The sequence below is a fragment of the Thalassophryne amazonica genome, chromosome 16 (assembly GCF_902500255.1).
Source record: "Thalassophryne amazonica chromosome 16, fThaAma1.1, whole genome shotgun sequence".
Taxonomy (NCBI): Eukaryota; Metazoa; Chordata; class Actinopteri; order Batrachoidiformes; family Batrachoididae; genus Thalassophryne; species Thalassophryne amazonica.
The window spans coordinates 75282101-75296243 of NC_047118.1; the positions used below are offsets into that span (position 1 = coordinate 75282101).

At 44.5% G+C, this 14143-nt stretch overlaps 1 protein-coding gene across 1 annotated transcript in view; it reads left to right on the forward strand.

Annotated features, from left to right (window-relative positions):
* The window catches only part of doc2a (double C2-like domains, alpha), a 221177-nt gene that overhangs the window by 90805 nt on the left and 116229 nt on the right, over positions 1 to 14143 (forward strand). Inside the window, exons 4-5 of the mRNA XM_034189703.1 lie at positions 1356 to 1430; positions 1931 to 2040. Of these exons, the coding sequence (XP_034045594.1) occupies positions 1356 to 1430; positions 1931 to 2040 (185 nt within the window). The remainder of the gene's footprint in view (positions 1 to 1355; positions 1431 to 1930; positions 2041 to 14143) is intronic.

Consider the following 14143-nt stretch of genomic DNA (forward strand, 5'->3'; position numbering starts at 1 on the left):
ATGACTCAGTTTGGATATGTCAAAATACTTGAAGAGGTCATGTTGCCTTATGCTGAAGAGGACATGCCATTGAAATGGGTGTTTCAACAAGACAATGACCCCAAGCACACTGGTAAATGAGCAAAATCTTGGTTCCAAACCAACAAAATTAATGCCTCGCAGATGTGAAGAAATCATGAAAAACTGTGGTTATACAACTAAATACTAGTTTAGTGATTCACAGGATTGCTAAAAAAGCAGTTTGAACATAATAGTTTTGAGTTTGTAGCGTCAACAGCAGATGCTACTATTATTGTGAACACCCCCTTTTCTACTTTTTTTTTTTTTACTAATAGCCCAATTTCATAGCCTTAAGAGTGTGCATATCATGAATGCTTGGTCTGGTTGGATTTGTGAGAATCTACTGAATCTACTGGTACCTTGTTTCCCCTGTAACAATAAGAAATATACTCAAAACCTGGATTAATCTTTTTAGTCACATAGCACTATTATTATTCTGAACACTACTGTAGGTGGGAATCGATCCCATGTGTTAGGTTTTGTGTTATCATGTATTGTGAATTTGTTTTTTCTGTTTATCTGGTTTGCGGGTCTTAGGTCCTGGATGGTGTTTGTCTTTTGTCTTATTTTTTGTGGGGTTTGGTGTCAGTGATTCATCTTGTTTGTCAATTGGGTGTCTGGTGGGGGGTGGTTCCCTTCTGCTCTCCACACCCAACTGTGGACCTCCCCTGCACACCTGTTCCTCATCACTGTGTCATTTAAGCATTTAAGCATCTCACTGCCCTGTTTTTCTCATCCTGCTTGCCTCTCTGTGTTTTCATGACTACCTGCTTATTTTTTGGACAACACCTCCGCCTGATGAACTTGTTACTGTTGCTTATTCTGGACTGCCTTTTGTGTACCGAACCCTGCTTGTTACACCAGTAAACCTTTTTGACCAACTTCACTCTGTGTCTGGTCTAGCAGTCGTGTCCAGACATTTCGTGTTGCAAAGCCTGATCCCATGACCTTCTTGCTGTGAGGCAACAGTGCTAACCACTAAGCCCGTCTGATGTCATCTGAAACTAATTTTTGTCTTGTTCACTGAACAAATCTGAAAGAAATAATGAATCAACAAGATCTGAACCTCATCTGTTAAAGATGTTTAAAATCGAGCTGTTTGGTTTGATGCTCAAGGTGGAACCAACGGCTGCCTTGATTAAATTCAAATGTTTTGTATGTGGTTGTGTGTGTGTGTGTGTGTGTGTGTGTGTGTGTGTGTGTGTGTGTGTGTGTGTGTGTGTGTGTGTGTGTGTGTGTGTGTGTGTGTGTGTGTGTGTGTGTGTGTGTGTGTGTGTGTGTGTGTGTGAGATTAGGGGCTGAAGCCAATGGACTTTAACGGTTTGGCTGACCCGTATGTCAAACTGCATCTCCTGCCTGGAGCCTGTAAGGTGAGCAAATTCTCCACACAAGAACAACAATAATAATAAGAACAATAATAATAACTTGCAATTTATTTGTTTCATGGCTCTAATTTTGTTCCAAGTGTCATAACTTGATGCTTTGTCAGAAACGTTGGTGTTTAATCACAGAGCAGCAGCATAAAGTCAACTGCAATGAATTCAAGACACAAGAAGTGTGGACAGTGTCCAAAATAAAACAACCCTGAGACCGTTCCACCATCTCATTCCTGATCCACCAGGACAGGAGATCCAGGAATTTCATAATCCTATACAATAAAAATATCTGAGGGAGGTTTTCATGTCAGCTGTCGCAAGTATACTTACTCAGGAACCAAGTACAGTTAGAGTCCTTAGTGGTGTGAAGTGCAGTGGCACGACTTTTGATTTGATGCTGGACAAATAAATTGAATTGAACTGAATGCAAGATCTTTATTCTTCATTTTAAAAGTGAAGCTGCAGAGTTATAACTAATATTTGTTGTCCTTCAGGCCAATAAGCTGAAAACGAAGACGATTCGTAATTCTCTGAACCCAGTCTGGAATGAAACCCTGACTTATGTGGGGATCACAGAGGAGGACATGCACAGGAAGACACTCAGGTCAGTGTGTGTTCGTCCTCAAGGACCAGAAGATCACACCAAATTACTACCAGATTCTGTCTGCTATGATTTGTGTTGAATAATCACTCAGGAAGGCCACAGAGGTAACAAACCCATTTCTACAACTCTGGCACCACATACAGTAGTGTTCAGACTAATAGTAGTGCTATGGGACTAAAAAGATTAATCCTGGTTTTGAGTATATTTCTTATTGTTACATGGGAAACAAGGTACCAGTAGATTCAGTAGATTCTCACAAATCCAACCAGACCAAGCATTCATGATATGCACACTCTTAAGGCTATGAAATTGGGCTATTAGTAAAAAAAGTAGAAAAGGGGTGTTCACAATAATAGTAGCATCTGCTGTTGATGCTACAAACTCAAAACTATTATGTTCAAACTGCTTTTTTAGCAATCCTGTGAATCACTAAACTAGTATTTAGTTGTATAACCACAGTTTTTCATGATTTCGTCACATCTGCGAGGCATTAATTTTGTTGGCTTGGAACCATGATTTTGCTGGTTTACTAGTGTGCTTGGGGTCATTGACTTGTTGAAATATACTCAAAACCTGGATTAATCTTTTTAGTCACATAGCACTACTATTATTCTGAACACTACTGTAAATCTAATAATCCACATTACTGGAAACACCTGTGCAGTGTTGTGAAAGTGTAGTGACACGGACCCACAACAGGGGGTGCAAATGAATGGTCAATAGATGAGCCAAAAATTAACAATTTAATGTTGTGAAGGAGCACAACGAACATACAGACAATCTCAGAATAAGATTACAGTCAATCCACAAAGGTGACGTGTGGGCAGGCTCGAGGATAGAAGACGTCTGTCCTGAGAAGAGCCGGAACCACACGATTTCCGCCGCCACTGAACCTGGTGAATACTGGAGCCGCCAAGTCCCGAATTCCCAGGTGATCACCGTCCCCGACTGTCGGATCTGGTACTGCTGCCGAGAACAAAGACAGTCAAGTGTAGGTGTGTGCACACCCAGTAACAACAACAGTGGGAATGCCACCTCCACCTCTCACTCAGAAACTTGCAGAGTACCGCAGTGATTCCTCAGGGGAAAAGAGTGCCTTCCAGCGCTCTCTCAGCTTCCATCGACAGAGGTACCGGTACTCCTGCAAACACTCACAATATACAAATTATATTGTAACACAAACGGCTGAGGATATTACCTCCAATGAAGTACGATATCTCGGCGATGAGGTGGAGATGACGTCTGGGTTTTATGGAGTGCGATGATGAAGAATGAGTGACAGCTGTCAGGAATTAATGAGTGACAGCTGTCACTCCCGGCTGTGTCCGTGGCGGCAGCGCCCTCTCGTGCCTGAAGCCCGCACTTCAGGCAGGGCGCCCTTTGGTGGTGGGCCAGCAGTACCTCCTCTTCTGGCGGCCCACACAACAGGACCCCCCCCTCAACGGGCGCCTCCTGGCGCCCGACCAGGCTTGTCCGGGTGTTGATGGTAGAAATCGGCCAGGAGGGCCGGATCCAGGATGAAGCTCCTCTTCACCCAGGAGCGTTCTTCAGGTCCATACCCCTCCCAGTCCACCAAATACTGGAACCCCCGGCCCATTCGACGGACGTCCAGGAGCCGGCGCACTGTCCAAGCTGGCTCCCCGTCAATGATCCGGGCAGGAGGTGGCGCCGGACCGGGAGCACAGAGGGGTGAGGTGTGGTGAGGCTTGATTCTGGACACATGAAAAACCGGGTGGATCCGCAGTGAAGTTGGGAGTCGGAGCTTCACTGCGGCAGGACTGAGGATTTTGAGGATCTTGAATGGTCCAATGTATCGGTCCTTCAACTTAGGGGAGTCCACTTGGAGGGGGATGTCCTTCGTGGACAGCCACACCTCCTGCCCGGGCTGGTAAGTAGGGGCCGGGAATCGCCGGCGGTCCGCATGGGTCTTCGCCCTCGTCCGGGCCTTCAACAAGGCAGAACGGGCGGAGCGCCACACCCGACGGCACTTCCGCAGGTGGGCCTGGACCGAGGGCACACCAACCTCTCCCTCCACCACGGGAAACAATGGGGGCTGATACCCCAAACACACCTCAAACGGGGAGAGGCCGGTGGCAGAGGACACCTGGCTGTTATGTGCATACTCGATCCAGGCCAGATGTTCACTCCAGGCCGTCGGGTGTGCGGACGTTACGCAGCGCAGGGCTTGCTCCAATTCCTGATTGGCCCGTTCTGCCTGTCCATTGGTCTGCGGGTGATACCCGGACGAGAGGCTCACAGTGGCCCCCAGTTCCCGGCAGAAGCTCCTCCAGACATGTGAGGAGAACTGGGGACCACGATCAGAGATGATGTTGGTGGGTATCCCATGCAGACGGACGACATGGTGGACCAGGAGGTCTGCTGTCTCCTGGGCTGTTGGGAGCTTCGGGAGGGCCACGAAGTGGGCCGCCTTGGAGAATCGGTCCACTATCGTGAAGATGGTGGTGTTGCCCTGGGACGGCAGGAGGCCCGTGACGAAATCCAGGCCGATATGGGACCAGGGGCGATGAGGCACAGGAAGTGGCTGGAGAAGCCCTTGGGACCTCTTGTGGTCTGCCTTGCCCCTGGCACAGGTGGTGCAGGCCTGGATGTACTCCCGGACGTCGGCCTCCATAGACGCCCACCAGAAGCGCTGCCGGACAACTGCCACGGTCCTTCACACCCCTGGATGACAGGAGAGCTTGGAACCGTGACAGAAGTCCAAGACTGCAGCTCTGGCCTCTGGTGGGACGTATAGATGATTCTTCGGACCGGTTCCGGGGTCCGGGCTCCATGCCAGGGCCTCCCGGACGGTCTTCTCCACGTCCCAGGTGAGGGTGGCCACGATAGTGGACTCCGGAATGATGGGCACCGGTGGATCCGACAGCACCGTTTTGACTTTGTCTTCGTGTACCCGGGACAAGGCATCCGATCTCTGGTTCTTGGTCACGGGGCGCGCACGTCTCCACACAACCTCCGTACGGCTCAGGAGGGCTTATGTATGCTTCAGGGGATGGTGGGAGGGGTTGTTGAACCACCACTGGAACGTTCATATCCTGCACAGGGTCGGCAGGAGGAGGAGCTGCAGCAGCGCCCTGAGTGCTCGCCGCCACCTGCGCAGAGAGAGCCTCCACCCTGTGGTTCAGGAGGATGTTTTGCTCGGTCATTTGATCCAACCGAGCCGTAAAGGCGGTGAGAATGTGCTGCAGCTCACCAATCACGCGTCCTGCAGACGCCTGCGCTCCCTGCTCTCCCATTGGTCATTCAACAGCCGGGTGACGCCCCTCGGAGTCCATGACGCTGGCCGAGATATCCTGTTGTGAAAGTGTAGTGACACGGACCCACAACAGGGGGCGCAAATGAACGGTCAATAGATGAGCCAAAAATTAACAATTTAATGTTGTGAAGGAGCACAACGAACATACAGACAATCTCAGAATAAGATTACAGTCAATCCACAAAGGTGACGTGTGGGCAGGCTCGAGGATAGAAGACGTCTGTCCTGAGAAGAGCCGGAACCACACGATTTCCGCCGCCACCGAACCTGGTGAATACTGGAGCCGCCAAGTCCCGAATTCCCAGGTGATCACCGTCCCCGACTGTCGGATCTGGTACTGCTGGCGAGAACAAAGACAGTCAAGTGTAGGTGTGTGCACACCCAGTAACAACAACGGTGGGAATGCCACCTCCACCTCTCACTCAGAAACTTGCAGAGTACCGCAGTGATTCCTCAGGGGAAAAGAGTGCCTTCCAGCGCTCTCTCAGCTTCCACCGACAGAGGTACCAGTACTCCTGCAAACACTCATAATATACAAATTATATTGTAACACAAACGGCTGAGGATATTACCTCCAATGAAGTACGATATCTCGGCGATGAGGTGGAGATGACGTCTGGGTTTTATGGAGTGCGATGATGAAGAATGAGTGACAGCTGTCAGGAATTAATGAGTGACAGCTGTCACTCCCGGCTGTGTCCGTGGCGGCAGCGCCCTCTCGTGCCTGAAGCCCGCACTTCAGGCAGGGCGCCCTTTGGTGGTGGGCCAGCAGTACCTCCTCTTCTGGCGGCCCACACAACAGTGCAGACTCTGTTTAACTGATTTTATCAGTTAGAAAATAATAATTAAACTGACAGAAGTGTGAGGGCTTTCTGCATGATGTGACTTTTATATATTTTGAAGAAAACTACATGAAATATTCATTAGAACACAACTGAAAGTGGCTCAGAGTTGGATGAGAAGGTTTCAGAGACACATCTAAGGAGTGCAGAGTCACACCTGGTTTAAAAAAAAGACTCTTGAAGAGGAACAGCCCACAGTCACATAGGAGTATAAGTCAGACTTCTTTCTGTGTTATTAGCTCATAATAAATTTTGGATTTATTGTTTTATTGTTGGAGTTTATTTTGTTTAATGCTTTGATTCCTGGCAATGGTGTATATAAATTGTTAACTTATTACAATTATTATTAGGAATAACAAATCCAGGATTTTTCAGTATATAAGTTGCACCTGAGTGTAAGTCGCAGAACCTCATAAACAAGTTAAAAAAACAAAACAAAAAAAAAACTGTGCCTTAAACTCTGGCATTTAAATTATTTGGTGAACACACTGGCACGTCTCGTAAAAATACAAACCTGAACCCAGTGCAGGGTTTTTAATTTTAAGATCAATTTTGTCTTATTTTTAACTAGATGGATGGATGGATGGATGGAAAAACAAGAGAAGGAGAGAGAGAGCTGGATACATGTGGTTGGACAGATAGATGGATAATGAATGGATGATGTGGTTGGATGGCTTGTAGTGAACTACAGACATTTCTAAAACAGCGCCACCTGCTGTTTCTTGGTCTTTGCTGGTTCACTTTTTAATGGGGCCGTCTGGTTTTGTGTCCTTGTTAGAAAAGCGGCTCATGACTTTAGGTTTTGCTTTGAACTGGGAGGCGTTCAGGGTCAGCATGGTTTGGGAGCTGCTAACACCAGTGCGACCCGCCTCAGGTTGACCAACGCTAGCGTTGCCGTCAGCGCCCAAGCTGGCTGCTTTAATTAACAGTGAGCATCATGGCGCCAGTGGCAGACATTATGATGGCTGTTTTTAGACTGTACAGTCTTTAAAGACACACTTACTGTTGAAATGTGTTTTGACAGCTGGACCAGATTTTACCTCCAACACGTGGTCACATTCTCACACAGGTCTTTGCATCATCTGGATCCTTATCAGGATTACTGGAAACCAAATGACCTGAGTTTTACATTTTGGTGAAAAGGTTTTGACTGTTTGAAAATCATTTTTTAAATTCTAATGCACATCTTTTTTGTTTTGGTTTTTCTGCTATAAGATGGTTTGATGGTGTGAGCACTGATGGAGGTATGCGCTCTAAATGAGCATCATTTATTTACTTTGTTGATTTCACCCCCAAACTATCTGCAAAGCTCATTTGGTTGGATTGACCATGATGGTGAACAGAAGGTCACAGGTTCAATCCCCCAAGCAGAAAGGAAGTGTAGCACTACGGTCACATTAGCTACAAGCGAAAGAGGCAAAGTGATGACTTTCCCTTCATTTTCCAAAATAGACCAGTAGTCTATTTCTTTTTTTGTAATTTATTTTTTATTAGCATTTCGTGCCAAATGTATGATTAACATATTCTGTAGCCACTGTGTTTATCATCCTCATACTATCAATATCACTTTACAGTCATTTCAAAAGCACACATCCCCCAACACAAAATGCTGCAAAGCAATTAGAAAGTAACACACAGAGAACCAAAATAATTAGAGAGTAGTGTTATGTGTCGGACGCAGCTCGGAGAACCGACCAGCGTTTGAAGGACCCAGTATGAAATAAGCAGAGCACGGTACAAAGGCTAACTGAATTTAATACATAACAGTGATAATAACAAAAGATAATATAACAAAAAGGTGCGGCCTGGCGTGGTGCGCTCCCAGCAGCGCTAACGGTCCGGAGCCAGAAGCTGTTTCGGACCCAAGGACCCCGCCGACACCCCCCAGGTGGCCGCAACAACCGAGTCTGTGAAAGAAGGAACCATTATGTGAGTCCACACTCTACACACAGAACACTTAAAGGTGTACAAACAGCAAACACTTCCTGGCTTGATTACTGATCAGCTCCCAACCTGCAGGCATGGAACATCCAGTTCACCAAACTCCACCGCAGTGGAAGCTGATACATGACTAACATACAGCTCAATACAATAAGGTGTGAGGGACACCACATTTACTGACTGTATAACAGTTAGTCACAAAATCTAACGTACCTCAGGAAGTGTGCTGACGAGCGTGAGACCTCACCCCCTCCTCTTTCACAGACTGTGCATCAAACCTGGACATTCTCAGCGTCCGCTGCTGATGAGATGGCTCCCAAGACGACGATCTCCCCCGTCTGGTCACAAGGTCGAGTCTCTGGCAAATACACACTGTGCACTCCAGTCTTAAATGCCAACATGCTCCAATCCATCCAGATGCACCTCAGCTGTGAGTCCTGACGAGTCGCAGGTGATCAGGGTGAGGTCCTGACAGCCTCAGCAACACAGCCACTCAGTCCCAAATGCACGCCACCTGGGAGGAAACCAAACGACAAACAAACCGGCAGCCAGGCCCCCCCAGCCATATAACAAGTAGACTGTCGTTACAACTTAACTAGTGATCTGAGAAAACAAATTGGCCTATGAGGCGTTACATAGTGGATACATTTTATGCAGTATGAGGTAAACTGTTGCAATTTGGACTTGACACACACTGTTAAATTTTCCACATTGTAAAAGTCCACTCATCCAGTTAAAGTTGGACTTTCATGGAATAACCATTTCCTGGTTAATGCCTTTTTAGCTGCAACCAACAAAATGTTCAATTTGACTTTTTAACCATTTCTGAGGTAAATTTCTAAAGTATATAATCTTCATCTCAAGAAGCATTACATCCTTGAAGAGTCTTGTAGAGCCATGAAGTCCTTGATAGTCAGGCAGTTCCAGAAAACATGGTGGTGGTCTCAATCAATCAACATTTATTTATAAAGCACTTTACAGCACCAATGGTGTCCAAAGTGCTTAACAGTAACAACACGGATTCACAAAAATACAACGTGCATACGATAAATTTAAAACAGCACATAAAAACAGAACATGTGACCTCCCCACTAGGTGTTAAAAGCCAGTTTAAATAAATAAGTCTTTAACTTAGATTTAAAAAGTGCAAGGTCGGGAATAGTGCGTAAATCAAGAGGTAGCTTGTTCAAAAATCTGGGGCCAGCTACCGCAAACGCATGAGCACCCCAAAATTTATATCTTGACCTCGGAACATCTAAGTAAAGCTGGCCAGACACCCGTAATGTCCTACTGTAATTGCGCAATGTTAAAATTTTACACAAGGAGGTGCAAGGCCATAAATAGCTTTAAAAACCAAACATTAAAATCTTAAAATAAAATCAATTCTAAAATGAACTGGAAGCCAGTGGAGTGAATACAGAACAGGCGTAATATGCTCACGTCTAAAAAGTGTTTGTTAGAAGACGAGCAGCAGCATTCTGCACCAGTTGGAGACATGCAAGAGAAGACTGATTAATGCCAGAATAAAGTGTATTACAATAATCAAGTCTAGAACTGATGAAAGCCAGTGTTGTCAAAGTTACTTTATTAGTTACTTTTTTAGTTGCTTTATACAGTTACTTTATACAGTCACTTCATTAGCAGCTTTATGCAGTTACTTTATTAGAAGCTGCCAACACCTTTCAATTAATAAGTAATGTAACTAATAAGGTAACTCATAATCTAACTTAGTTACTCTTGAAAATGAGTAATCAGCAAAGTAACTAATGAGTACTTAGTTACTTTTCTGAGAACTCAATCTTAAAAATAACCACGGTTGGGTAGGATTACTTTGAAATGTAATCCAAAAGTAATCAGATTACAAGTAATCCAAATGTATGTACATACATACATATAATCCACATGTATTCTTTCAAAGTAATCCTACCCAACCTTGAAAATAACCAAGTTAGATTACAAGTAACTTCATTAGTTACATTCAGCAGCTGCCGACAAGTTGTCCACAGTTGCTAATCAATCAATCAATCAACTTTTTTCTTGTATAGCGCCAAATCACAACAAACAGTTGCCCCAAGGCGCTCCACATTGCAAGGCAAGGCCATACAATAATTATGAAACACAGTCTACGTCTAAAGCAACATAACCAAGGGATGGTCCAGGGTCACCCGATCCAGCCCTAACTATAAGCCTTAGCGAAAAGGAAAGTTTTAAGCCTAATCTTAAAAGTAGAGAGGGTATCTGTCTCCCTGATCTGAATTGGGAGCTGGTTCCACAGGAGAGGAGCCTGAAAGCTGAAGGCTCTGCCTCCCATTCTACTCTTACAAACCCTAGGAACTACAAGTAAGCCCGCAGTCTGAGAGCGAAGCGCTCTAATGGGGTAATATGGTACTATGAGGTCCCTAAGATAAGATGGGACCTGATTATTCAAAACCTTATAAGTAAGAAGAAGAATTTTAAATTCTATTCTAGCATTAACAGGAAGCCAATGAAGGGAGGCCAACACGGGTGAGATATGCTCTCTCCTGCTAGTCCCCGTCAGTACTCTAGCTGCAGCATTCTGAACCAACTGAAGGCTTTTTAGGGAACTTTTAGGACAACCTGATAATAATGAATTACAATAGTCCAGCCTAGAGGAAACAAATGCATGAATTAGTTTTTCAGCATCACTCTGAGACAAGACCTTTCTGATTTTAGAGATATTGCGTAAATGCAAAAAGGCAGTCCTACATATTTGTTTAATATGCGCTTTGAATGACATATCCTGATCAAAAATAACTCCAAGATTTCTCACAGTATTACCAGAGATCAGGGAAATGCCATCCAGAGTAACGATCTGGTTAGACACCATGCTTCTAAGATTTGTGGGGCCAAGTACAATAACTTCAGTTTTATCTGAGTTTAAAAGCAGGAAATTAGAGGTCATCCATGTCTTTATGTCTGTAAGACAATCCTGCAGTTTAGCTAGTTGGTGAGTATCCTCTGGCTTCATGGATAGATAAAGCTGGGTATCATCTGCGTAACAATGAAAATTTAAGCAATACCGTCTAATAATACTGCCCAAGGGAAGCATGTATAAAGTGAATAAAATTGGTCCTAGCACAGAACCTTGTGGAACTCCATAATTAACTTTAGTCTGTGAAGAAGATTCCCCATTTACATGAACAAACTGTAATCTATTAGACAAATATGATTCAAACCACCGCAGCGCAATGCCTTTAATACCTATGACATGCTCTAATCTCTGTAATAAAATTTTATGGTCAACAGTATCAAAAGCAGCACTGAGGTCCAACAGAACAAGCACAGAGATAAGTCCACTGTCCGAAGCCATAAGAAGATCATTTGTAACCTTCACTAATGCTGTTTCTGTACTATGATGAATTCTAAAACCTGACTGAAACTCTTCAAATAGACCATTCCTCTGCAGGTGATCAGTTAGCTGTTTTACAACTACCCTCTCAAGAATCTTTGAGAGAAAAGGAAGGTTGGAGATTGGCCTATAATTAGCTAAGATAGCTGGGTCAAGTGATGGCTTTTTAAGTAATGGTTTAATTACTGCCACCTTAAAGGCCTGTGGTACATAACCAACTAACAAAGATAGATTGATCATATTTAAGATTGAAGCATTAAATAATGGTAGGACTTCCTTGAGTAGCCTGGCAGGAATGGGGTCTAATAAGCATGTTGATGGTTTGGATGAAGTAACTAATGAAAATAACTCAGACAGAACAATCGGAGAGAAAGAGTCTAACCAAATACCGGCATCACTGAAAGCAGCCAAAGATAACGATACATCTTTGGGATGGTTATGAGTAATTTTTTCTCTAATAGTCAAAATTTTGTTAGCAAAGAAAGTCATGAAGTCATTACTAGTTAAAGTTAATGGAATACTCAGCTCAATAGAGCTCTGACTCTTTGTCAGCCTGGCTACAGTGCTGAAAAGAAACCTGGGGTTGTTCTTATTTTCTTCAATTAGTGATGAGTAGAAAGATGTCCTAGCTTCACGAAGGGCTTTCTTATAGAGCAACAAACTCTTTTTCCAGGCTAAGTGAAGATCTTCTAAATTAGTGAGACGCCATTTCCTCTCCAACTTACGGGTTATCTGCTTTAAGCTACGAGTTTGTGAGTTATACCACGGAGTCAGACACTTCCGATTCAAAGCTCTCTTTTTCAGAGGAGCTACAGCATCCAAAGTTGTCTTCAATGAGGATGTAAAACTATTGACAAGATACTCTAACTCCCTTACAGAGTTTAGGTAGCTACTCCGCTCTGTGTTGGTATATGACATTAGAGAACATAAAGAAGGAATCATATCCTTAAACCTAGTTACAGCGCTTTCTGAAAGACTTCTAGTGTAATGAAACTTATTCCCCACTGCAGGGTAGTCCATCAGGGTAAATGTAAATGTTATTAAAAAATGATCAGACAAAAGGGAGTTTTCAGGGAATACTGTTAAGTCTTCTATTTCCATACCATAAGTCAGAACAAGATCTAAAATATGATTAAAGTGGTGGGTGGACTCATTTACTTTTTGAGCAAAGCCGATAGAGTCTAATAATAGATTAAATGCAGTGTTGAGGCTGTCATTCTCAGCATCTGTGTGGATGTTAAAGTCGCCCACTATAATTATCTTATCTGAGCTAAGCACTAAGTCAGACAAAAGGTCTGAAAATTCACAGAGAAACTCACAGTAACGACCAGGTGGACGATAGATAATAACAAATAAAACTGGTTTTTGGGACTTCCAATTTGGATGGACAAGACTAAGATACAAGCTTTCAAATGAATTAAAGCTCTGTCTAGGTTTTTGATTAATTAATAAGCTGGAATGGAAGATTGCTGCTAATCCTCCGCCCCGGCCCGTGCTACGAGCATTCTGACAGTTAGTGTGACTCGGGGGTGTTGACTCATTTAAACTAACATATTCATCCTGCTGTAACCAAGTTTCTGTTAGGCAGAATAAATCAATACGTTGATCAATTATTATATCATTTACCAACAGGGACTTAGAAGAAAGAGACCTAATGTTTAATAGACCACATTTAACTGTTTTAGTCTGTGGTGCAATTGAAGGTGCTATATTATTTTTTCTTTTTGAATTTTTATGCTTAAATAGATTTTTGCTAGTTATTGGTGGTCTGGGAGCAGGCACCGTCTCTATGGGGATGGGGCAACGAGGGGATGGCAGGGGGAGAGAAGCTGCAGAGAGGTGTATAAGACCACAGCTCTGCCTCCTGGTCCCAACGCTAGACAGTCACAGTTTGGAGGATCCCAAAAAATTGGCCAGATTTCTAGAAATGAGAGCTGCTCCCTCTAAAGTGGGATGGATGCCGTCTCTCCTAACAAGACCAGGTTTTCCCCAGAAGCTTTGCCAATTATCAATGAAGCCCACCTCATTTTTTGGACACCACTCAGACAGCCAGCAATTCAAGGAGAACATGCGGCTAAACATGTCACTCCCGGTCTGATTGGGGAGGGGCCCAGAGAAAACAACAGAGTCCGACATTGTTTTTGCAAAGTTACACACCGATTCAATGTTAATTTTAGTGACCTCCGATTGGCGTAACCGAGTGTCATTACTGCCGACGTGAATTACAATTTTACCAAATTTACGCTTAGCCTTAGCCAGCAATTTCAAATGTCCTTCGATGTCGCCTGCTCTGGCCCCCGGAAGACAATTGACAATGGTTGCTGGTGTCGCTAACTTCACATTTCTCAAAACAGAGTCGCCAATAACCAGAGTTTGATCCTCGGCGAGTGTATCGTCGAGTGGGGAAAAACGGTTAGAGATGTGAACGGGTTGACGGTGTACACGGGGCTTCTGTTTAGGGCTACGCTTCCTCCTCACAGTCACCCAGTCAGCCTGCCTTCCCGACTGCACGGGGTCTGCCAGGGGGGAACTAACGGCGGCTAAGCTACCTTGGTCCGCACCGACTACAGGGGCCTGGTTAGCTGTAGAATTTTCCACGGTGCGGAGCCGAGCCTCCAATTCGCCCAGCCTGGCCTCCAAAGCTACGAATAAGCTGCACTTATTACAAGTACCGTT